This window comes from Macaca mulatta, chromosome 3 (genome assembly GCF_049350105.2).
Source record: "Macaca mulatta isolate MMU2019108-1 chromosome 3, T2T-MMU8v2.0, whole genome shotgun sequence".
NCBI lineage: Eukaryota > Metazoa > Chordata > Mammalia > Primates > Cercopithecidae > Macaca > Macaca mulatta.
In genome coordinates, this window is record NC_133408.1 from 117,368,501 (window position 1) to 117,395,666 (window position 27,166).

At 36.3% G+C, this 27,166-nt stretch overlaps 1 protein-coding gene across 16 annotated transcripts in view; it reads right to left on the reverse strand.

Annotated features, from left to right (window-relative positions):
• PHF14 (PHD finger protein 14) overlaps window positions 1-27,166 on the reverse strand; it is a 199,605-nt gene that overhangs the window by 83,780 nt on the left and 88,659 nt on the right. The window contains exon 17 of one of the 16 annotated variants that reach the window (XM_077997011.1): window positions 20,256-21,047. The exons of 14 other annotated variants lie outside the window; for them this stretch is intronic. In XM_077997011.1, the coding sequence (XP_077853137.1) occupies window positions 20,951-21,047 (97 nt within the window). In that variant the 3' untranslated portion in view covers window positions 20,256-20,950. Of the gene's footprint in view, window positions 1-20,255; window positions 21,048-24,538; window positions 25,325-27,166 lie in introns of those variants that run through there. One more of the 16 variants, XM_077997013.1, reaches the window with a different exon arrangement.

A 27,166-nucleotide genomic window follows, 5' to 3' on the forward strand; every position in this document is an offset into this window, starting at 1 on the left:
ATTTAATCCTCATAGCAATTCTAGAGGTAAAAAGGATTATTATCCTCAGTTTACAGATGAGGAAACTAAAGCATAAAGATTATGTAACTAGACAAGTTACAACTAATAAATGCTGGGTGAAAATCTGAACCCAAATAACTAGGCTCCAGAATTCAAGCATTTAACCACAATTACAAAAAAAAAAAAAAAAACTATTATGTTTGGTTACTGATAAAAACTAGGGAAAAAAAACTGTACTTATCAGTAGCAAATTCCGGCACTTTGGGAGGCCAAGGCAGAAGGACTGTTTGAACCTAGGAGTTCAAGACTAGCCTGGGCAATACAGTGAGACCCTGTCTCTTAAAAAAACACAAAAATTAGCCAGGCACACACCTGCAGTTTCCGCACTCCAGCCCGGGCAACATAGTGAGACTCTGTCTCAAAAAAAAAGAGAAAAAAACAAAACCAAGAAAAGATAGTGTTTTAAGGAGGAAGGTTGGTCACCAATGTTAAATGTTGAAATGAGGCCAAATAGGATGAGTATTTAGAAAATTAAAAAATGATTAAATTTAGCAATACATTGTTCACCACTGACATCTACGATAGAAACAATAATTTTTGCCTTTAGAATTAATCACCAAACATGTACTCAACACCCTTAAGATCCAATATATTAACACGAAAGTTTACATCAATGATAGCTTCAACATGTTTTAAAATCAGCAGTCCTGATATTCAAAAATTAACAAAATAGAGCCTCTGAAAACTAATAAATTGTTTTATTTCAACAGAAAAATATGACAATCTGGTAAAGCAAAACAGTATTTTTATATCAAGCTAATGTCACAATGTGTAATTAAAAAATTATTTTTAGATGACACAATATCTCAGTAAATCTTTAAAACATGTCAAGCAAAACTGTACATAGATCATCTAAACGGCAAAGACAGATAATCTGCATTTCCTGCCTAAAGTATATCTGTTGTCTATTTCATAACATATCAAATTAGGTTTTAGTTTTTCAGACACAAATATCACAACACAGAAAAATATAAATTTCAATTCAGCAAAACATACCATTAGCAATAAAGCAAAAGCAAAAAACCCAACAACCTCAAAGAAAATATGTGCAACTTGTACAAAGATATGTAATAAACTCATTTTTAAGAAAGAAAAAAAATCTCTGAAGATAAAGTGGCACAGGATATGGAAAGGCAATTCAGATATGAAAATCCAAATGGTTCATCAATATATGAGTGAATAAACATTCAACCTCATTGTTACAAAATACAATCAAAATGCCAATTTTCATCCATCAAATTGACAAAAATCTCTGCTGACATCATTACACATTCATGTCCAGTGGGTAACAAAATAATATTATCCATTAAAATGTAAAATAGGCATATAATTTTGGCCTAGCACACTTAGTTTGGGATAGAAATTAAACAGAAAAGAATCAATTTTCAATAGGGAAATATTACAGTAAATTATGATACATCTAAATTATATTGTGTATCTACTTAAAAAATGGCTTAGTTCTATATTTACTGAGAAAGTCCATTATGTATTGTGAGGTTAAAAACAAACAAACAAACAAACCCATAAGAGTAAACCCTATAATAGCTAGAATGGGAATGAAGAGGAGGCCACCAGTTGGCCCCGAATATTTTGCTTGTACTTAGAGGAAAGAAGTATGCATGATGATATACTAATTCTGTGCCCTCAAAGGGACAGGTTTAGAGGATGTAAGAAGAAAATAACACTTGGTCCTTTAAAAATAAATCCAGTAAGTTAATACTTATGTTCTAATCGCTATTAATTATCTTCAAAATAAAAGGCTGTGTATGCTGAAACATTTGCTTTTCTAATATTTTTTTCAGATTGTGAATGTGTATACATATTTTGAAGTTTAAGTTCTATAATTATTTTTACTCTATTTTAAACAAATAGTAATGGTTGTAAATACTTTGAAGTTTAAGTTCTATAATTATTTTTACTACATTTTAAACAGATAGTAATGCTTGTAAAAATAGTGTCTTTTAAGGTATCTTCTCATATCCTATGTAATGTTATACTCCAATGAAAACAACCACAAATTGTGCGGATTCAGATAAAGTTCTCCATAAACCTCTGCTTGAATCTACCTATTGTCCCAGAGGCACATCCTATCTTCCCCTCCTCTGGAATGCCTTCCTCCATTATTTTTTCCTAGCTTAAATTTGGCCAATTTTTGTACAGCCCCACTGGTTTTACTGGCAACCACTCATTTTTAAAATTATCTTACTAAGTGAGTCTATCCCAAATAAGAATTCCCATTAGGTAAAATTAGGGAAAACAGGCCAGGTGTGGTGGCTCATGCCTGTAATCCTAGCACTTTGGGAGGCCAAAGGGGTGGATCAGGAGGTCAGGAGTTTGAGACCAGCCTGGTCAAGATGGTGAAACCCCGTCTGTGCTAAAAATACAAAAATCAGCCTGGCACGATGGCAGGCACCTGTAATCCCAGCTACTCGGGAGGCTGAGGTAGGAGAACTGCTTGAACTTGGGAGGCGGAGGTTGCAGTGAGCCGAGATCGCGCCACTGCACTGCAGCCTGGACGACAGAGCAAGACTCTGTATCAAAAAAAAAAAAAAAATAGGGAAAGCAGATTATTTCTATGTAACAACTTCCTGTGGCTTTCTGGTCACGATGATCTGGGGTGGGGGTGCGGGGAGAAAGAGAGACAGTGTGCACACACCTAGAAGGTAAAGCAGAATGTAAGTGAGGAATAAGACTCCAAACTATAATTCTGGAATGTTGGAAAAAAAACTCGGAGTCTTAAGAAAAACGAGCACTCAAAGGATTTCTCAGCAAAGCAAATTTACTTCTGCGCAGAAGGGTGCTTCTCTTTGGCCAGTCGCCACGAGAGCACATAGAACAAAGGAGAGTTAAAGTTTTTCTCCCTGACACAAATCCTGCCCCTGTGCCCTTTCCCCATTGTCTGTGGTTGGACCAATTCTCCAAACATCTGAACTTTTTCTTAGATAAGGTGGGCACACAAGGGAGAGGGGAGAAGGGGTAGAAGTCATCTGTGATAAGCTAGAGAGCTAGTTTTCTTCTCAAATAAGGAAAGGAATGTGAACTAGTACTGATAAAAGCCATTGGTGCTGTGGCATGCCTGGGCATGTAGTAAAGGCAGAAAGAGAAGAAAAGAGAAGGGGAGGGGTACTGTGGATTAAATAAAGGATTAATAGCCTATTTGAAGAGAAATCTTGTTATATCCCACATGCAAGAAAAAAATGAAACCAAAATACTACTGGGTGTGAAGGCTAAGACTAAAGAGAGGCTCCTGACATAGCTGAGTGGAAGTACTATGTGTGATAAAGAAGGAAATGGAGAAATAACTATTTGGTCAGGATAAGCTGAGTATGTTTAGTTATCTCTAACTCTTTATATTCTAGTAATTGTGATATAAGGAAGACTGGGAAGTACAAGTCAACAATTCATTGTCATTAAGTCAGAAAGACACTGAACGCTGAGTTTATAAATCAGAAAGTATAAATGATCGAAAAAGGAAAATTCAGCTTATCTGCACATAATGCAAAATAAACACTGCAACTGTGAGGGAAGAAAAATTATAAATTTGTTATGTTAATTTAGGATAGACAAACTAAAAGAGAATTCACTTTGTTTCATGCCCTTCCATTATGGTTTTATTAAATTTATGTTTTTGTTTGTATTGTTTTTTGAGACAAGGTCTCCCTCTGTTGCCCAGGCTGGAGTACAGTAAAGTGATCATGGCTCACTGCAGCCTCAATATGTCCCAAGCTCAATCAATCCTCCCACTTCAGCGTCCTAAGTAGCTGGGAGTATAGGCATATGCCACTACGCCCAGCTGATTTTTAAAACAATTTTAGTAGAGACAAGGTCTTGATACATTGCCTAGGCTACTCTTAACTCTTGAGCTCAAGCAATCCTCCCACCTTGACCTCCCAAAGTGCTGGGATTACAGTCGTGAGCCACTGCACTCAAACTGATTTTTTAAGGCAGTCAAGAGATATCTAATATCCAGAGTCTCCTATGAGACTTCTACGTACACCATTAGCTTTTAAAAACCAGTTTTCTGGTATAAAAGTAAGATACTTTCACTATCAAAAACCTATAAAGACAGAGAAAAGCTTTAAAATGAAATAAAAATATTTATAAAAAATTAAGATCATAAACTTTTTTTTTTTTTTTTTTTTTTGAGACAGAGTCTTACTCTGTCGCTCAGGCTGGAGTGCAGTGGTGTAATCTCAGCTCACTGCAACCTCCGACTCCCGGGTTCAAGTGATTCTCCTGCCTCAGCCTCCCGAGTAGCTGGGACTACAGGGGCATGCAACCACACCTGGCTAATTTTTCATATTTTTACTAGAGACAGGGTTTCATCCTGTTAGCCGGGATGGTCTCGATCTCCTGACCTCATGATCTGCGTGCCTCAGCCTCCCAAAGTGCTGAGATTACAGGTGTGGGCCACTGCAACAAATCTTAAACAAATATGGGATAATTTTAACTTAAACTTAAATGTTTTCCCACACAGGAAATACTCTTTTTCAAATGGCTGAATAAGGGGTCAAATAAGAGGAAAAAAAATTATGGTATATTATTTATTTATTTAACTATTCTTGTAATACCAGGCATTTGTGTTGGTTCCAAATATTTTTCACTATTATAATGAGCACCATAAAGAATATTCTTATATAAAAATCGAGCTAATTTCAGAATATTCCTGTAGAAAGAGTCTTCCAAGTACTGTTACTTTACAAATAGTATTGTCATGCTTAATGCCTTTGACTCACATTGCTAAATTACTCCCCAGAAAAGTTTTACTACTTTAATTTTCTACTACCAGGGTAAAAGGGTATTATAACTTTCTCTGCGCTTATCTCATTTTCCAAACTAGAATGACACATTTCTTGCAAGTACTTCTTTTATGGTTTCATATGTATATATTTATACACACAAACTCACATATATATACATATAAATACACACACACATATACATATATATTTAATTTCAATAGTTTTGGTGTAAGTGGCTTTTGGTTACATAAATGAATTGCATAATGGTGAAGTCTTTGATTTCAGTCTATCACCTTAGGCCAAATCACCAGCAACACTCTAGGAATGACAACAGTTTCTTAGACATTATCTTCATTACTGTTGTAGCACAATTAACACATGGATTAGTAAAATTAACTAGCTGTTTCTGCTATATTCAAAATTTAAGACTTTGTGCTTGATGGCCCTCTAATGCACTTGCTCATTAGGGTATGCTTTAATCACATCACTAACAAAGTACTTCAGTCATTTTTAGTTGAAACCATTAGGATATATATCCGCACTGCAGAATGTCCTGAACGGTACTTTTGATCTAGAAAAGAGTTGTTTGCAAAAAATGAAGTAAGATAAAATGAAGACAAAGAATTGCTGACTAAATGTAAACCCTTCTATTTTGAGACATCAGGGAGAAAAACTAGCAGAGTTAATGTTTATTAAAAAACTGAATCTAATCTATACCTGCAGAGTTCCATAAAGAGCAATAAAATCTACTGAAAAAATCACTTAGTTGAGTGAAAAGGAACTACTGATGCCATACTGAGAAATTCAACCCAAGTTTCCATTCCCTTAATTGAAATTGCAACTTTTATGAAAAATTCTATAATTCTGAGAGGAAAAAAAACATCAAAGTAATGTTTAGTCAGTCACTACCCAATACATTTTTAAAAGTGAGATGTTAACAAGTATGCATGTGTAATACAAGTTATCAAGCTTTTTTTAAATTTTACTCTTTTTAAAATAATGATGTGACAGCGCCTACACCTAGGTACTCCACATCAAAGTTAAAACTGAAAATCTAATGCTACAAAATTCGTATAAAGTCTATTTTGGTAAGTTACTTCCTCTATCCAGCTACACTTGGTATGTTCTTTTTATTTATTTATTTATTTATTATTATTATACTTTAAGTTCTAGGGTACATGTGCATAATGTGCAAGTTTGTTACATATGTATACTTGTGCCATGTTGGTGTGCTGCACCCATCAACTTGTCAGCACCCATCAACTCGTCATTTACATCAGGTATAACTCCCAGTGCAATCCTTCCCCCCTCCCCCCTCCCCATGATAGGCCCCGGTATGTGATGTTCCCCTTCCCGAGTCCAAGTGATCTCATTGTTCAGTTCCCACCTATGAGTGAGAACATGCTGTGTTTGGTTTTCTGTTCTTGCGATAGTTTGCTGAGAATGATGGTTTCCAGCTGCATCCATGTCCCTACAAAGGATACAAACTCATCCTTTTTGATGGCTGCATAGTATTCCATGGTGTATATGTGCCACATTTTCTTAATCCAATCTGTCACTGATGGACATTTGGGTTGATTCCAAGTCTTTGCTATTGTGAATAGTGCTGCAATAAACATACGTGTGCATGTGTCTTTATAGCAGCATGATTTATAATCCTTTGGGTATATACCCAGTAATGGGATGGCTGGGTCATATGGTACATCTAGTTCTAGATCCTTGAGGAATCGCCATATTGTTTTCCATAATGGTTGAACTAGTTTACAATCCCACCAAAAGTGTAAAAGTGTTCCTATTTCTCCACATCCTCTCCAGCACCTGTTGTTTCCTGACTTTTTAATGATCGCCATTCTAACTGGTGTGAGATGGTATCTCATTGTGGTTTTGATTTGCATTTCTCTGATGGCCAGTGATGATGAGCATTTTTTCATGTGTCTGTTGGCTGTATGAATGTCTTCTTTGTTCTTACAGGTGCAAATAAACTTTGAACTCATTTTATTTGGAATAACTTTATGACATTCATTTGTAATAAAAATGTATCCTGTTAAATTTGACAAGAATTCATCTTTTAGATCACTGAGTCTATTCATATTTTGTTTCTTTGTATCATCAGCTCTAGTAATATGCAAGAAAAGTGACAATCAAAAGTATGGCACTTTATGAGTTACATGCAATTGGTAACTTCTATGTCATAAAGCTTTCCTGATTATTGACATGTCATTTATGATCAAAGGTTACTAAGAAGAAAAAACAGGACGACGAAAATGAAGAAAAAAATTAACTGTAAAGAACAAACAAGATCATTTTTGATAATACAGCTAAATGATTTTGTATATCACTACAATGTAAAAGGGGAAAAGCCATGTTCCTAACATATTTAATTAATTTAATTTGAAAACAGAGAGTCCTATTATAGAATTTAGTGCTTGGTCACTCTTCCCCTACACTCCTATACTAACTTTGGTTTCTTTTTAATGAAGAAAAAGAAAGTCAGCAAAACAAAATGCCACCATTAAATCATTTTGCAAAAATTTTATGTCAAAAAAAAGTAATAGGAAACACACACATCAAGGGAAAGGTTACTATTCTTCCAGAACATCTTTTCACTTGGTTCATGGTTCATTCTTCTACATAACTACGCAGGCACTACCAATGGCTTTTTTCTCTAGGTTTAATGTGGCATTTGAAAGATTATGGCATTTTCAGGAAACCACAGTGCGGTGATTTTAGCAGTTATCTGGCTGAAAGTAATGCTGTGATTTAGAATAACTGCTCAGCTTATATGCCATGGTAAAAGCCAGCTACTGAGCCATCTCACAAAGACAACCTAATTCTTGATATTTTATTAATAATACATGAGGTCAGTCTAGAGACAGCAGAATTAGAAGAAGCTCCTTTTGAAAGGGCACATACTATCTATCTATCTATCTATCTATCTATCTATCTATCTATCTATCTATCTGTATACTATGTTTAGATTAAATCTTTTTAAGTTCATTGTAATAGGAAGAGCTCATTCAAAAACTGATAACCTTAATTCATCTTAGTTTAGGGTAAATGTAACTGCTCCTTGAAACTGTTTCACAGAAGGAATTTAGGCACTTAAGAATTAAAATAAAAAGCAACCATATATCATACATTAGTAGCTACATAGAGAATAAATATGAGAAGTGCTAAAAATAGTTATGCAGATAATATAATTCATATTAATCCACATATTTTAGTCCATTTAAAAGCTCAATTTATTTTGTTTTATGGAAAGAAAAAGAAATTTTTCAGATTAAAATAAAACATTTTCTACTACAAAATGTTTCTTACAAACTTATCTCAATTAGTAATAAATGAAAAGTGACTGCCTTATAATTAATTCCCATGTTTCTGATAGCTATAGTCTAAAAAATACATAAAGATCAAAACTTTAAAAATATGATGGGTCAATAATACAATTAAAAATAGCACTGTTGGGTGAGAGGCTTATTCTATAAATGAGTCAGATTCCTTACACCTGAATAATACTTTGCATTTCTGAATTTCTTTCTCTGCTTCACTTCTGAAGCATTACAAAATCATGAAATTTGAAAATTAAAAGGGATTTTCAAATCAATCTAATGCATTGCTCATTCTGTGAATGAGATAACTGGCTCCCAGAGAGGTTATTTGCATTTCTCATGGTTATACAGCCTCTCCCTGGCAGAGACTTAACCAAAATTTCAACCTCTTATTTTTAGCTCTGTGCCCTCTCCCCAACATTTTTCCCTAGTTAGTTATTGACTGAATTTTCAAGTGAGGTTCATTTTTTGTTATTCCCTAAGATAAATATTAAATGCACTACCACTGCCCAGAAAAGAGGCAGGATAATCATCCTAGTTTTCCTAGTTAACAAACCTCTCCATGTATGTCAACAATATTAAGGGGAAAATAGGGTTAAGCTAATGACACACATCCCACCTAGAGAATAACTGAATAAGGATAAATAAGGGAAAAAAATAAGGTTAGATAGCTTCTCTTCTCTTTCAACAGAAAAAATGTGAAAGCATTTCTATTCAAATATCACAGTGTTAACTAAAATACCCACACGCCACATACACTCAGGCATTTTAATACTTGAAAAAGATAAGTCTAAGGTTATCTAATTCTGAGGTTATGTCTTTGTGAAATTTAAGCCTCAGTTTCATGCATGCTGAAGAGAGAAGCAACTTAATGGTGCAAAACTTCTCAAATAAAGAACAAACTGACATTTATTTTATGAAGATCATGAAATAGATAATGTTCTTACTTGCTAAGCTTACTAAATTTCAAGGGACTGCAATTGTCTATTACTTTGTATTGCTCCACTCATTTAACTGATCCCTCCTCTCAAAACATAGTAATAATAATAATAAAAACAACCTCTAAGATCACAAGAAAACAAGAGGTTATGTATGAGGCTTATCTGTTCTCCAAATCATACTCACAAAATGCAAATACAGTGTGCTTGAATCTGTCTCTTTTTTTTTTTTTTTTCAGACGGAGTCTTGCTCTGTTGCCAGGCCAGAGTGCAATGGTGCGATCTCGGCTCACTGTAACCTCTGCCTCCTGGGTTCGAGTGAGTCTCCTGCCTCAGCCTCCTGAGTAGCTGGGACTACAGGCACGTGCCACCATGCCCGGCTAATTTTTGTATTTTTAGTAGAGATGGGGTTTCACTATGTTGGCCAGGATGGTCTTGATCTCTTGACCTTGTGATCTACCCACCTCAGCCTCCCAAAGTGCTGAGATTACGGGCCCCACCGAGCACGGCTGAACCTCGCTTTTTTTTTTTTGCACTACTGGTTAATTCAAATGCTTACATTTCTAACATTTTACATAATTATGCCTATATATTCAGAGGTTTCTTCAATTTATAATTAGAGCAATAATATGTGTTGATCTTTAAGACAAGATCTAGGGACTACAAAAGCATTTAGTAAACAGATGACCATAATGAACATTACTAATGACCAAAAGAGTAAAAGTGTAGATGGTAACATACTATGAATTTCCCAAACAGCAACTTTCATAGATACAGATAGTATTAAATGTAGTACATATGAATTAAATATGACACATGGCATTTTGATACGTGCACATACAACGTAAGTACAATGTATATATTAGTATTATATTAATATACCACTGAGATACTAACATACCTTACAGTTATCTGAAAAAGGTGTAATCTTGCCAAAAAAAAAAGGATTTGAAGGCTGGGCACAGTGACTCATACCTGTAATCCCAGCACTTTGGGAGGCCAAGGCAGGCGGATTGCTTGAGAATAGATAGGAGTTAGAGACAAGCCTGGACAACATTGCGAAACCCCATCTCTACCAAAAATACAAAAATTAGCCAGGTGTGGTGGTGTGCACCTGTAATCCCAGCTACTCAGGAGGCTGAGGCAGGAGAATTGCTTGAACCCGGGAGGTAGAGGTTGCAGTGAGCTGAGATCATGCCACGGCACTCCAGACTGGGCTACAGAGTAAGACTCTGCCTCAAAAAAAAAAAAAAAAAAAAGAAAAAGAAAAATTAAAAACATATGCAAGATAAGCATCTCTAAAGAAGATTCAGTTCCCAATCAGTGCTATGATCTTCATTCAAAATAAAATATAAAAAATCCAATGACATCTAAAGCTAAAAAGCAGACAGTACATTTTAATAAAATCATTTAATATTAAATAAAACAAAACAGCATGCTTAAGAGAATAGAGGTTATAGCACTGAAGCCTCAAAGAACAACAAATATATTATTGAAAACCATAAAATAAAGAAAATAAAACATCAGGTATGATCATGAAAGGGATGCCACCAATTAGCCTTTAACAAATTACATGTATCAAAGAAAGTTTTACCGACCACACTGTTCAAATGTAAATTATGCTGAGACTATAGAGGTTAAAACCATGGACTCTGTAGCCAGACTGCCTGAGTTTAAATCTCAGTTCCAACCCTTTCCAGTTATGCAACTTTTTTTTTTTTTTTTTTTTTTTGAGACGGAGTCTTGCTCGCTCTGTCGCCCAGGCTGGAGTGCAGTGGCACAATCTCTGCTCACTCCAAGCTCCGCCTCCCAGGTTCACACCACTCTCCTGCCTCCGCCTCCCGAGTAGCTGGAACTATAGGCACCCACCACCATGCCCGGCTGATTTTTTATTTTTTATTTTTTTCGTAGAGATGGGGTTTCATTGTGTTAGCCAGGATGGTCTCGATCTCCTGACCTCGTGATCCACCTGCCTTGGCCTCCCAAAGTGCTGGGATTACAGGCGTGAGCCAACGCTCCCAGCCTAGCTATGCAACTTTTAAGCAGTTACTTAAGCTCTATAATTTAGATTCTTCATCAATTCAAAGGAGATATAAATACTGCTTATTTCACAGGGTATCTAAATGACTTAATACATGTATGTAAGATGCCTGATACATATTGATATAGTTTGGATATATGTCTCCTCCAAATCTCAGGTTGAAATGTGACTTCCAATGTTGGAGGTGGGTCTGCTGGGACGTGTTTGGGTCATGGCAACAGATCCCTCATGAATTGCATAATAATAATAATAACCTCTTTCCTTCCCATGGGAATGAGTGAGTTCTTGTTTATTCACACAAAAGCTGGTTAAGAATCTGGTGCTTCTTCCTTTCTCTTGCTTGCTCTCACTATGTGATATGCCAGCTCCCCCTTTGCCTTTTGCCATGATTGTAAGTTTACTGAGGCCTTGCCCGAAGCAGACGCTAGTGCCATTCTGCTTGTACAGCCTGCAGATCCGTGGGCCAAATAAACTTCTTTTCTTTATAAATTAGCCAGCCTTCGGTACTTCTTTATGGAAATACCAACTAACACAGAAAATTGGTACCAAGAAGTGTGGTGTTGCTATAAAGATGTCTGAAAGGCCAGGTGAAGTGGCTCACACCTGTAATCGCAGCACTTTGGCAGGCTGAGGTGGAAGGATTGCCTGAGCTCAGGAGTTTGAGACCAGCCTGGGCAACATGGTGAAACTCCGTCTCTACTAAAACTACAAAAAATTAGCCAGGCGTGATGGCATGTGCCTGCAGTCCCAGCTACTCAGGAGGCTGAGGCAGGAAAATTCCTTGAACCAGGCAGACAGAGGTTGCAGTAAGTCAAGATCACGCCACTGCACTCCAGCATGGGTGACAGAGCGAGACTCCGTCTAAAAAAAAAAAAAGATATCTGAAAATATGGAAGCAGCTTGGGAACTGGGCAATGGGCTGAGGTTGGAAGACTTTGGAGGGCTCTGACAGGAAGACAAGGGAAAATTTGGAACTTCTTAGAGTATTAAGTGGTTGTGGCCAAATGCTGATAGAAATGGGACACTGAAGGCCAGGCTGATGAGGCCTCAGATGGAAATGAAGAACTTATTGGGAACTGGAGTAAAGGTCACCCATATTATGCCCCAGCGAAGAACTCGGCTATATTTTGTCCATGCTCTTGGGATCTATGGAAGTTTGAACTTAAGAGTGATAACACAGGTTTCTGGTAGAAGAAATTTCTAAGCAGTGAAGCAGTTAAGATGTGGCCTGGCTGCTTATAACAGCCTATGATTAGATACAGGAGCAAGAAAATGACTTACAGTTGGAACTAATGTGGCCGGGCACGGTGGCTCATGCCTGTAATCCCAGCACTCTGGGAGGCTGAGGCGGGCAGATCACAAGGTCAGGAGATCACGATCATCCTGGTTAACACGATGAAACCCCGCCTCTGCTAAAAATACAAAAAAATTAGCCGGGTGTGGTGGCGGGTGCCTGTAGTCCCAGCTACTCAGGAGGCTGAGGAAGGAGAATGGCGTGAACCCAGGAGGTGGAACTTGCGGTGAGCTGAGATCGTGCCACCACACTCCAGCCTGGGCGACAGAGCGAGACTCTGTTTCAAAAAAAAAAAAAAAGAAGGAAAGAGGAAAGGCATTTTCAGGAGAGGAATTCAAAGTGGTGGAGCAACCACTTGCTAAAGTGATTAGCATGACTAAAAAAGAGACAAATGATAATAGCCAAGACATGGGGGAAAGGCATTGAACGCATTTTGGAGATCTTCCAGACAGTGCAGCCCATCACAGGCCCAGAGGTCTAAGAGAAAATAACGGGTTCAGAGGCCCTGCCTGGGGCCCTGCTTCCTTGCTCAGCCTCAGTACACTGCTCCCAGAATTCTGGCTTCTCCAGCTCCAGCTGCCACACAAACGGCCCCGGGTACAGCTCACATCACCAGGTACAGTTCGGGCCACCAATCTGGGCCTTGGTGTTTTCCACATGCTGTTAAGCCTCCAGGTGCACAGAATGTGAGAGTGAAAAAGGCTTGGCAGCCTCCACATAGGTTTCAGAGGATATATGAGAAAAGCTTGGTGTCCAGGCAGAAGCCTGTCACAGAGACAGAGCCTTCACAGAAAGCCTCTACTAGTGCAGTGCGGAAGGGAAACGTGGAGGTGGAACCCTCACACAGAATCCCCACCAGGGAACTACCTGGTGGAGCTGTGGGAAGGGCGCTGTTGCCTTCTAGACCTTAGAATAGTAGAGCCACCTGCAGCTTGCACCCTGAGCCCGGAAAAGCCACTGGCATTTAACTCCAACCCATGAGAGCAGTTAAGGGAGCTGAACCCTGGAAAGCCACAGCAGCAGAGCTGCCCAAAGCACTGGGAGCCCACCCATTGTACTAGTGTGCCCAGGATGCAGTATACGGTATCAAAGGACATTGTTTTGAAGCTTTTAAGATTTAATGTCTGCCTGGATGGGTTTTGGAAATATGTGGGGCCTACTGCCTCTTTCTTTTGGTTAATTTCTCATTTTTGACATGGGAATGTTTACCCAATGTCTGTACCACCATTGTATCTTGGAAGTAAATAACTTGTTTTTGATTTTACAGGCTCATAGATGGAAGGAATTTGCCTTCAGTTCCCAGTGAGACACTAGATTTTGGACTTTTGAATCAATGCTGGAGTGAGTAAAGACTTTGGAGGACTATTAAAAAGGACAATTGTATTTTGCAATGTGGAGGACATAAAATTGGGGGTTGGGGGGGCAGGAGTGAAAGTATATAGTTTAGATGTTTGTCCCCTTCAAATAACATGCTGAAATGTGATCTCCAATATTGGAGGTGGGCCTGGTGGGAGGTGTTTGTGCCATAGGGGCCGATCCCTCATGAATGCCTGGCACTGAACCCATGGGAATAAGCAAATTCTTGCTGTTAGTTCACATGAAAGATGGTTATTTAAAGGAGCCTGACATCTCCTCTTTTCTCTGTTGTTCACTCTATGTGATACACCAGCTCACCCTTTGCCTTCCACCATGACTGTAAGTTTCCTGAGACCTCACCAGAGGCAGATGTCAGTGCCATGCTGCCTGAACAGCCTGCAGAACTATGAACCAAATAAACTGACTTTCTTTATGAATTAGCTAGCCTCAGTTATTTCTTTATAGCAATGTAAACAGACTGACACACACAATAAGCACTATATATATCAGAGTTGCTGTTGTTTGCATATACATAGCCTTTATCATTTTTTGTCCACTATGACAAGCCCTTTACTTGTACAGTATTATTTAATCATCCAGACAATCTATGGAGTAGGTACTATTGTTTATTGCTATTTTATAGATAAGGAAGGTAAAACACAGGCAAGATAAAAGCAGAGTTCACAAATAACGAAAGAAGGTTTAAAACCATGATATAGTTTGGATACGTGTCCCACTCAAATCTCATGTTGAATTATAATCCCCAGTGTTGGAGATGGGACTTGATGGGAGGCGACTGGATCACGGGGGTAGATTTCTCATGAAAGGTTTATACCATCCTCTTGGTGCTGTTCTCATGATGGTGAGTTCTCAAAAGATCTGGCTGTTTAAAAGTATACAGGATCTCTCACATCTCCCTCTTTGCCCCTGGCCCCTGCCACAGAAGATGCCTTTTCCCCCTTTGCCTTCTGCCATGATTGGAAGTTTCCTGAGGCCTCTCCAGAAGCAGAAACCGCTATGCTTCCCTTATAGCCTGCAGAGCCGCAAGTCGATTAAATATCTTTTCTTAGTAAATTACCAGTCTTGAGTATTTCTCTACAGCTATGCAAGAGTGGACTAATACAACTCAGCAGAATGGTTATAAATCCTCATACTTAATCATTCATTTTATAGTACTGCCTCTCAAAATAGTAGACACTTTAAAATTTAATAGAATCTAGGCTCTTAATATAACTTTAGCAGAATCACTTTTTTAATATTCAAAATTAAAAGTACTGAGTTGAAGAATGAATAAAATGGTATAATTTTTTTCATATGAGAGTCACTTTAACATTTCTTTAATTAGAAGTTCTCTTATTGCATTAAATTAGTTGTGGCAAGAAAATCTAATTTATACATAATCAGAAACATGTCTCTGGGCTATGAGAAACCAGTGACAAAAGAACATTTGCAGTGGTTGCCTGTCGCTGGAAATGGGGGCTATGACTGACTATAAACAGGCATAGTAATTTTTGAAGTGATGGAAATACTCTAAAAACTGGACTGTAGTGATCGTTGAACAATGACAAATGTACTAAAAATCATTAAGCTCTATACTTATAATGGGTAAAATTAATGGGATGAAAATTAGATCTCACTAGAACTGTTTCAAAAAAAGGAAATATCTGCTATTTATCAAAGGAAGTGGGTGTTTTAAACTGACTATTTTCTACTCCTCTAGGTAAATGAGGAAAATGCAACTGGAAAACTGGCTTCCATTCTAACATATTTAAGCAAGAAAAATAATCATAGTCTACATAATCACAGAGTAGTTTGGAAGAAGATGCTACTGAGTATGTTACACAGGAGCTTATGACCAAATGTAAACAAACAGGTAACATGGACTTGGGAATATGGAATATATAATCTTTGAATATCAGAGCTAGTGTACTAGGCTTCAGAGAGGTTACAGCCTAAGATATTCTCCTAAAATAAGAAAAGTGAGATTGAAAGAGATTAAGTGACTTGCTTAAAATTACAAAGCTGCCAAGAGATCTTAAACTAGTTGAGATCTCCTCTCAGTGAAGTAAACAACTACCACAAAAATAAAGATTATCAGTTAATCAAAAACCACTACTTGTCACCTATTATTTTTGCTTCAAGAAGCATATACTATTTTTAAGTTTGTACTCAGTAATTTTAAAAGTTTTTAAATTTTCAAAAATAAAACAATCAGGAACTATTTAAAGAAATGTCCCTGCCCAAAAAGAAATTATAAACTATTTTAACTGCATAGAGTTGCAAAAATATACAGATATGGCAGTGCATCAGTAAATTAAGAAACATTTATTCTGAATTAACTGCCTGAGCCATACTGCATTAGACTATCAGGGTCATTAGAAATAAATGGAAGCCCCAGATGCTATACTCACGTCATGGACAAAGTAAATTAATTGGCAGACAATAATGACACAACTTACAAACAAAATGGATCACAGCATGACATGAGATTTTATGAGGGTTCCAAGGACAATTAATATGGGTCCATATAAGTCAGGAAGAATACATTAAAGAAGTAAATGTTGACATAGGCTTTGAAGGAAGAAGAAAATATGCCCAAATACATTACAGAAAGCAGGAAAGTCTAATGCAAATAGTTACAGTGAACACTGAAGAGGCCAGCATGACCAAAGAAAATAACATGGTGCTGACACATAAACAAGAAGCAACTGGCAAATGAGATGAAATCAATACATTCCTTGAAAAACACGGCTTAGCTGAGTACAGTGGTTCATGCCTGTAATCCCGCCACTTTGGGAGGCTGAGGATGGAGGATTGCTTGAGTTCACAAGTTCTACACCAGCTTGGGCAACATAGTCAGACCCCATTTCTACAAAAGATTAAAAAGTTAGCTGGGCATGGCGGCGTGCACTTGTAGTCCCAGCTACTAAGGAGGCTGAGGTGGGAAGATCACCAGAGCCTAAGAGTTCAGGCTGCAATGAGCTGTGATCATGCCACTGCATGCCAGCCTAGGCAGCTGAGCAAGACCCTGTCTCAAACAAAAAGAAAAACACAGCTTACCAAAAATGACACAAGATGAAAGGAAATATTTGTTCTAAAAATTGAATTTATTATCAAAAATTTTTCCACAATGAAAACTCTAAGTTCAGATGGTATCACTGGAGAATTCTATCAAAATGTAATGAACAAACAGTATCTTAAATGCTTTAAAGAACGAAGAAGAGGGAAACACTTTCCAACTCCACTCAGAAGGCCAGTATTATCTAATAAACAAAATGTGATACTTCTACCAGAAAAAATAAATTAATAAATAAAAGAACAGCTGGGCATGGTGGTGTGGTGGTAATACCAAGCCATGGTGGTAATTCCAGCTACTTAGGAGGATCGCTTGAGCCCAGGAGTTTGAGACCAAGCCTGGGCAACAAAGTGAAACCAATCAATAAAAAAGAGGAAAGAAAAGAAAGGAAGTAAGGAAGGCGGGAAGGGAAAGGGGAGGGAAAGGGGAGAGGAGGGGAGGGGAGGGAAAGGGGAGAGGAGGGGAGGGGAGGGGAAGGGAAGGGAGGACAGGGGAGGGAAAGGAAGGGAGGGAGGAAGGGAGGAATGGAGGGAGGGAGGGAATACGTTCATAGAGAATGTATAACCCTTATCAAAATATTAACAAAATTTTAAAAATACATAAAAGAGGCAATACAACATGACCAGAAAGGTTTATCCCAGATTTGCAAGGTTGATTTTGAAGGCTCCCTGGGAGAAAGGGGATGGAGGAGCCCAGCAAACACGGTTCAAATAACCGTGCCTTATCGACACCCTTACTGAGGAGACTTAAAGACACTTCTCCGTGTGGACTCAGTACTTTTCTACTTCCTACCCCTTCCCATCTCCCTTCCAGAAGCCCCTGGGTCCATAAAACAGCAGGAACTTTTGTTTGGGAATCCTTTAGCAGTGAGACTAAATTTCTCCTCTATAAGCGTATGTGTGGTGTGGGGTGCTGGTTGGGGGGTGGGGTGTTAATATCTGCACTTAACTTCCTCTTGCCCGCTGCTGTTCAGTGGGAAACAATGTAATACTCAGGAGCCAGCAATCTTTCCTGACTGGCTTCTTTCTGATACTTTAAAAATAAGAAAATAAAGTTTTGTTATTTTGAACTTTGCTTCTTTTCCTAATTGACCACCTGGCAGCCCTAAACTCTAACAGAAAATTTTAAAGATATCCTATATAATAGCATCAAAAACATTACATTCTTAAAAACGCATGTAATAAAAGATATGCAAGATTCCTAAACTCAAAACTACAACATCAGTGAGAAACAATAAAGACTATCTAAGTATCTGAATAAATGGAGATATACCATGATCATAAATACAAAGATACAACATGGTTAAAATGTTAATGTCTCCCTGTCCCAGCCCCCTCCCCCTGCCACCAAATCCCATGTATTCAACACAAAGCCTATCATAATCCCTGTAGGCTTTTGTCCTTGTGGTTCTTTTTAAAAACAACTGTGGTAAAATATACATAGCATTGACCATCTTAACCATTTTTAAGTGTACAGCTCTGTGGCATTCACATTCACACTGTTGTGCAAACATTCCCACCATCCATCTCCAGAACTTTTTCATCTTTCCCAGCTGAAACTCTGTACCCCCTAAACACTAACTGCCCATTCCTCCTTCCCCCTGGAAACCACCATTTTTACTTTGTCTCTATAAATTTTACTACTCTAGGAACCTCATACAAGTGGAATCATTCAGTATTTGTCCCCTTCTGTAACTGGTTTATTTTTCTTGCATAATGTTCTCAAGGTTCTTCTATGTTGCAGTATCTATCAGAATTTTTTTTTTTTTTTTTTTTTTTGAGATGGAGTCTCGCTCTGTCGCCCACGCTGGAGTGCAGTGGCGTGATCTCAGCTCACTGCAAGCTCCGCCTCCCCGATTCAAGCCATTCTGCCTCAGCCTCCCGAATAGCTGGGACTACTGGCGCCCGCCACCACGCCTGGCTAATTTTTTGTATTTTTTAGTGCAGATGGGGTTTCACCATGTTAGCCAGGATGGTCTCCATCTCCTGACCTTGTGATCCACCTGCCTCAGCCTCCCAAAGCGCTGGGATTACAGGCATGAGCCACCACGCCCGGCCCAGAATTTCATTCCTTTTTAAGGCTGGATAATATTCTACTGTATGTATGCTATGATTTGGATACCTGTCACCTCCAAACCTAACGCTGAAATGTTATCCCAATTTAGGGGGGTACTAATGGGAGGTGTTTATGTCATGAAGATGACTCCTTCATGAAGAGATTAATGACCTCCTCAGGAGTGTGTTTTAACTCTATTAGTTCCTTTGATAGTTGGATATTAAAAAGAGCCTGGCATCTCCCACTCTCTTGATTCCTCTTTTGTCATGTGATCCCTGAACATACCAGTTCTCCTTTACCTTTCACCATGAGTGAAAGCAGCTTGAGGTCCTCACCAGATGCAGATGCCCAATCTTGAGCTTCCCAACAATAAGAATTGTGAGCCAAATAAACATTTCCTACTTTATCAATTATCCAGCCTCAGGTATTTCTTCTTAGCAACATAAAATGAACTAAGACAACATACATATATACAGTACACTTTGTTTATCCTTTAATCCATCAGTGGAACTTGAGTTGCTTCCACCTTTTGGCTATTGTGAATAATGTTGCTATGAAAACAGGTGTTCAATTACCTGTTTGAGTCTCTGCTTTGGGTATACAGCTACAGCAGTATTAACAGATCAAATGGTAATTCTGTCTTTAATTTTTTGAGGAATTAAAATACTGTTTTCCATAGTAGCTGCACAATTTTATATTCCCAAGAGTAATGTATAAGAACTCCAATTTCTCCACATCCTTGCCAACACCTGTTATTTTCTGTGTGTGTGTGTGTGTTTAAATGATAACTAGCACAATGGGTGCGAGGTGGTATCTCACTGTGGTTTCAATTTACTTTTCCTGAATGATTCGTGATGTTGAGCATCTTTTCATATGTTTGTTGGCTATTATGTATCTTCTTTGGAGAAATATTTTCAAGTCCTATGCCCATTTTTAACGGGGTTGTTTCTTATTGCTGAGTTGCCGAAGTTCTTTATATATTATCAATCCCTTAACAGAAACATGACTTGCAAATATTTCCCCCCAATCTATGGGTTAACCTTTTTACCATCTGGTGATGGTGTCCTTTCATTCACAAAAGTTTTTAACTTTGATTTTAGTCCAACTTACCTAATTTTTGTTGCTGTTATTACCTATGCTTTTGGTGTTATGTCCAGGCTTTCCTTTTTAAAATGAAAATTTTAGAAAAATTTAGAAAAGCTGTTTCTAACACTTATATGAAAATGCAAAGGATCTAGAAAAATGAAACAGCTTACTACACAGCCTGAGTAATCAATAGTTGGTCTTGGCACAGGAATAAATACGTAACTTGATGGAATATAATAGAAAGTCCAGAAATAAACCCACATTGAAAATGCCAACTGGCATTTAAAAGTGGCACCAAAGTAATTTAATGTGGAAAGGCAAGTTTTTTCAACAAATGATACTGGAAATCAACATGGGGAAGATAATAAACAAACCTTCCTTAACTCTACCTGAAACCATATACAGAAATTAATTTCAGATAGCTGACATATAATATAAAAGCCAAAAGTACAAAGCTTCTAGAAGACAACAAAAAGTTTTTAAGCAAAGAATTATTAGATAGGAAATAAAAACAATAACCATAAAACAAAATATTGCTATGCTGAACATCTGCAAAATTAGCAACTTCTGCTCCTTAAATAATACCATTAAAGAAAATGAATAGGCAAGCCACAAATAAAAAGAGTATGTATGCAAAATACATATTTGAAAAAGAAATTACATCCCAATTATATTAGTAATTCCTACCATTCAATACTAAACAACTCAATTTCTTAAAAAATAAGCAAAAGAATTAGTTCACAAAAGAAGACATATTACCTACCAGTGAGCAAATAAAAATGTGCTCAATAAGCTAAGTGTGGTGGCTCACACCCATAATCTCACCACTTTGGAAGGCCAAAATGGGAGGACTGTTTGAGCCCAGGAGTTCAAGACTAGCATGGGCAACACGGCGAATGTCTGTCTCTACAAAAAAAAAAAAACAAAAAAAACAAAACTAGCTGGGTTTGGTGGCGCGCACCTGTAGTCCCAGCTACCTGGGAGGCTGAGGTGGGAAGATCGCTTGAGCCTGGTTGAGGCTGCAGTTTGTCATGTTGTGCCACTGCACTCCATCCTGTGCAACAGAGGGTCTCAAAAAAAAAAAAAAAAAAAAAAAAGAAAATATGCTCAATATCATTACTTAACAGAGTAATGAGAACTAAAACAACAGTGGGATACCTCTACACATTCATTATAATGGCTAAAATCAAATAAAGGAGAAAAATGCCATTTGTATAAATGTGTATAAAACTCTAGAAGAGACAAAACTTATCTATGGTTAAAAAAAAAAAAATAGAAGAGTCGTTGTCTTTGTCTGACCTTTCTGGAGCAATGAAAATGTTCTGTATCTTGATAGAAACGGGGGTTACACAATTGTATGCTTTTGTCAAAATTCACCAATTTATTCACATAATACATATGCATTTCATTGTATGTAACTTTTACCACTCCCCAACCCATACACACAGGCCAAACAACTATTAAACTTGGTTATATTTACCTTTTACAGTGGTTTTGGTTGGCAATTCTGAAACTACTTTCTGCATATTTTAAGTTTGATTTTAAGCTGAGGCCTAAAAGTTAGCAAACAACTGGATGAAACAATTTATAAATACTATTTTAAGAAACAGTGTTTCTGTTTCTATTTGTTTCATCATTTCATCATTACAAAATGTTCAACTTTAGGGAAGTTTATTGTTTATCTAGTTTACATAGTCTAGATTTAAGATCTGTAAAATAAGGCATTTATAATGAGGTTTCTACATAGTTAACAGTCATTTTTTCAGCCTTTTTTGTTGTTGTTGTTGCCTACATGTAAATTACTAAGACTGTGGTCCATTAAAATGTATATTCAGAAAAATACATATCAGCAAAGATGATGTATAATAAAATTTAAATAGTGGTAACATTTGCTCTTTTTGTCTATTTAACTTTGATTTAAAAAGGAAAGAAAAATATCTTTGTTAATCACTGCTCAGGCAGATTTCTTTATACATTCTAGCACTATTCATATATTAAATATTGACAATCTTTAAAGAGCTCTACTTCTATTATTAAGCTGATTCAACTAAAAAGTGTAGCTTTTTAAAAGCTCGTATCATTGAATAAAAAGGTTTTCAAAAACAATAATAAAGTAAAATTTTCAAAACTAAAGGATACCCCAATAAAAGTATCCTTTTTCATTTAAACAAATATTTAAAAAATAACTGTTCATGGGACAGGCACAGTGGTTCATGCCTGTAATCCCAGAACTCTGGGAGACCAATGTAGGCAGATCACCTGAGATCAGGAGTTCGAGACCAGCCTGACCAATATGGTGAAACCCCATCTCTACTAAAAATACAAAAATTAGCTGGCGTGGTGGCGTGAACCTGTAATCCTAGCTACTTGGGAGGGTGAGACAGAAGAATCACTTGAACCCGAGAGGCAGAGGCTGCAGTGAGCCAATATCACGCCATTGCACTCCAGCCTGGGTGACAAGAGTGAAACCCCATCTCAAAAAAACAACAACAAAAAGAAAAAACTGTTCAATGAACAAAATAGGTATTTGTATTTTCTCAGAAAAGGAAAGTAATTATGTTAAACACTACAGAATGTAGCAGAAATAGATGTTACTAATTTTATTGAGTTTTAATTTTACTTAACTATTAGATGACACTATTATTTGGTAATCATATCAGAATTTCCCTGAAAAGCAACTGCTTCGGTAACAGTTATTTTAAAAATAAACGTAAAAATCAAAAGGACAGTTAAAAAGCTACGAAAATGAACTTTTAAAAAGGTCATAATTATATTCCTTTGTTTAAAATTTTCACATTCCCAATGCTTCATCAATTTGGACTTAGAATGCCAGGCTTTTCTTCCCTTTTCATGTAAATCCTGTTAAAAGAGTTAAGTGGCAAATTCTTTAGGCTAAGAATTTTAGAAAGCCCGTACGTCTTCAGAGACATCTTGCTATACTACTTTAGCTCTGCACTTTATATTAAATCTAACATGAAAATTTAAAAGATTGAATATTTTGCCAAAGATTCCTTAATGTGGCTAATGACTGTGGAGGTGCTTTTTGTTTAGTGACTTGGGGCAAAGATAGAGCTACACAAAGATTAGCAGAACAATAATTATGCTTTTAAGATACTTTGAAGGAAAAAAGCTAACTTAAACAACCTATTTCAGAAATAACAGTAGTCAAATTGGAAGAAAAAGGTATTATCACACAGGTTGTCAGGGTAACATGAATGAACATACTTTGCCAAACTTAATTGAAAGAAATCCTAGAAATCGAAGCTCTGGAAACAATCATTTAAAAAAAAAAAAAACTTATCCAGGAAATTGTTGGCAGAGTTAAAGAAGAGAAACAGAAGTTTATCTTAAAATGTCCTTATGCAGGAAATATGTTTTTAATGCATTTAAAATTTATTAGAAGACACGAATCATTTAAAGAATCTATATTTGTTTCTCAGTTTTAGTTTTTAAGTATTATAAATAACATACATTTGCATCATCACTTGAAAATCATTCTATTCCTACATGAAAATGTATGTTTTATCACCATTAAGAGTGATTACTATATGATAAACTACACAAGAAACACTAATTTGGCAAGTCTATAATCAAATTAAAATAACTAAATTTGTTTTAAGAAATTCACCAGGCTTGGCATGGTGGCTCATGACTGTACTTTGAGATGCTGAGGTAAGGGGATTACCTGGGGTTAGGAGTTCAAGACCAGCCTGGCCAACATGGTGAAACACTGTCTCTATTAAAAATACAAAAAATTAGCCAGGTGTAGTGGCGCACGCCTGTAATCCCAGCTACTCGGGAGGCTAAGGCAGGAGAATCGCTTGAACTTGGGAGGTGGAGGTTGCAGAGAGCAAAGATTGCACCATTGCACTCCAGCCTGGGCGACAAAGCAAGGCTCTGTCTGCCGAAAGAAAGAAAAGAAAGGAAAGAAAGAAAGAGAGAAAGAAAGAGAGAAAGACAGACAGAAAGAGAGAAAGAGAGAGAGAAGAAAGAAAGAAAGAAAGAAAGAAAGAAAGAAAGAAAGAAAGAAAGAAAGAAAGAAAGAAAGAAGGAAAGAAAGAAAGATTGATCAAATGCAATCCTAACTAATCTTAAGAGGGACAAGACTGGTTTCACTTTGTTAAATTTAAAATAATCCATTTTTAGTGACCTAACGTTTTATGAAAAATAGTAACTAAACTTATAACCAGTTTTAGCTTTACTCTCAGTCTAATCAAATCTCACAGGGAAAAACCCCTTCAATTACGACCCAGGAAGTCTATAAGCCTCCATACTAGTTAGAACAGAAAAGTTAATTAAAAATTAAAAATCAAGTCTCATCTACTCGGGAGGCTGAAAGGTGAGAGGATTGCTTGAGCTCAGGAGGCAGAGGCTATACTGTGTCAAAAAAGTGCCACTGCACTCTAGCCTGGGTGACAACAAAAACTAAAAAAAAAAAAAAAAAAAAAAAAAAAAAAAAAGTTATAATTAGAATAATGAGAGACTACTATTTGAAACCAAAATATAATATATATTAATTCTTGCTGGTGTTCCTAATAACTTACGATACAAACAAATTTAGTTGGGGAGGATGCACTGACAAGCCAGATTTTTAAATGTAAAATAAATAAAAGTGCTAACAACAATGTGTAGAGACCAAATTGACACCCTAACCTTGTAATCAAAATGGTTCAATACCTATATAATTTGCCATATACTCAAATAAAGGGGAGAATCTGGCAAGCATTAATAGTGTAGAATTAGCTATAAAAGTGAAATAGCTTAATAGATCATTTCCTACCCTCAATGCTTCTGAAAAATGGCCACAATACAAAATAAAATTAAAGATGCTATTTAAGACGGCTCACGGATTCCAGGGTTCTTAGCTTTAGGAAACTTTTCTTCTCTCTCTCCTATCTCTGATTAAGTAATAAAATGTGCCACATTGAGTTTATATAGTTAAGATAAAATTTGAGGTTTAGAAGTTTGGTGTTATTTCTAATTTTATAGTTTGATAAAAGACTGAAAGAGAAGACAGGCCCACTTCCCTTTCACATACGTTCAAGGAAAGGAATCACTTCATTTCTACTTTTCATAGATTCATCAATTATTCTCAAATCTATTTCCTTACTAAATACAGGGGAGGAAAAACTATCAACTATCCACTACATTTTTGTGACAAAAAATCAATTGTCCTTTATTAAGCCCTTTAAATATCTTCATCAAACATTATATTTTGTGACTCAATTTGCTCTAGAATTAAATTATAATAGTGACAGTTTTTATTAATTCAGCAAAAGAATACTCAGTCATTACTTATGCAGAGTTCATTTATCAAGCATTTTCTGAGTACTAAATGTGCCATGAACTGTGGAAACAAAAAGAAATAAGGTATCACTAAGTAGTTCCATAACTACTTCCAACAAAGAATGACCTATCACAGACAAAGCCTATCACAGACAAAGCCTTTAAGACCTCACAATTCCATGATATAGTTTTTCAATTTGACCTTTAGCATTTAGATTGCATTAAATAACATAAAGAAATACATATTTTGATGAAAACTTCTCAGATAATTTCTAATTAAATTTTAAAAGTAGATGGCAAAAAACTTGCACTTAAAAAAATAAAATTCCCTAAGATGCTGTAAAACTTCAATCTAATCATTTTAGAAAACATGTAATGACAAATTTCTTTTTGTCTCCTAGACTCTAGACAAAATTATATACAAAAACAGGACATGTACATTTTCTGACATAACAAGTATTTATTATAACTGGAAACATATTTACCAATTGTGACCTTTATTTCAATGCACACATACATGTATTCCTTGTGTTACTAAATACTACTACTGTTCTAATATTTTATATGGAAAGAACCTTACTATCACTCAGCAATTATTCATAAGGTACCTAATGAAGCACAGTATGATTGTGACCATTTACAACAGGGGGGAAACGAAGGCACAGAAATGCTAAATTACTCGCCAAAGTCCCAAGATAAACAGGCAAAGCAGAAAATAACAGTTGAAACCTACTAATTACAGTTTACTGACAAATTGCATGCAATTGTTCAATGATATAAAAAATTATACATGTAAATTCACAAGTAAACATATACAAATAACTAAAAAAGCAAGGACAATTAGAAAGAATTTTCTACATAGCCTGAATTACATAGAGAAGTGTGGTTTAAAAAATCAAAACTGCTGAAGAGCAGGTGCTAGTGAGATATAAACATTAGTTTAAAAGAACTTGAGAAAGTAAACACAGTATATTAAATAAAAAACTAATTGTGACCCATGAAGTTTAATTTTAAAAGAGAACCTAACAGACATACACATAACTCTGAGTAAGCGCTGAAATATATCTTTAGAGAAAAGAAATCCTTATTTAAAATATCTTATTTGAAAGTTAAAAAAATGGCATGTATAGACAGTATTTAAGATGCAATATAATAAAAAAGTGTAGACTTTTGGGGGGTGATTTTCAAACAATAACAGTGCCAGTTCCAAAATATGAGATGCCAGGGAAAATGGCAGATATTAGCTTATGAGATTACTTTTATTAAACATACGGAATTTTATATAAAATAAAATTCTTCAACCCAAGAAGAATAGTGCGTAAACAGTGTACTTTTTTTTAAAGATCACATTATAACCAAAAATATTTTATGGCATTGCTGTATATCCAGCTTATCTTGTCCTAAGAAATATTAAAATACAGTATCAATAAAACATTTAATTTCCTCTACATTACCTCTTTAAAACTTTGCAGACAATTTACGATATTATCTTCTTAATAAGGCAAAACCAAGGAAGGGGACTTTGTATATCCATTATTTCAGAGTAAGAAAAATATCTTTACCTTCCAGAAGACTTTCACAAAATTCCAGACATTGGTATATTGTAATAATGCAATTAGAAATAAAAATTTTACAACAGAAACTAAATAAATAAATAATATAGAGTAATACTATTAAAAAATCTTATCAAAATTAGAAGAAAGATGGCACTTTTTTTTTATTAAACAACTAAAATACGACGGGTTGGAAATCTATCATAAACTGACTTTTAAAATAAAAATTGTATTTCTCAGTTTCCTAATTTCTAACATATGACAAAAGCAAAACAAAAAACCTGATAAAAACCTCTAAGTCCTACAGCAAAAAGGCCTGAATCAATCTCATATTTTTAAAAAAAATTAGT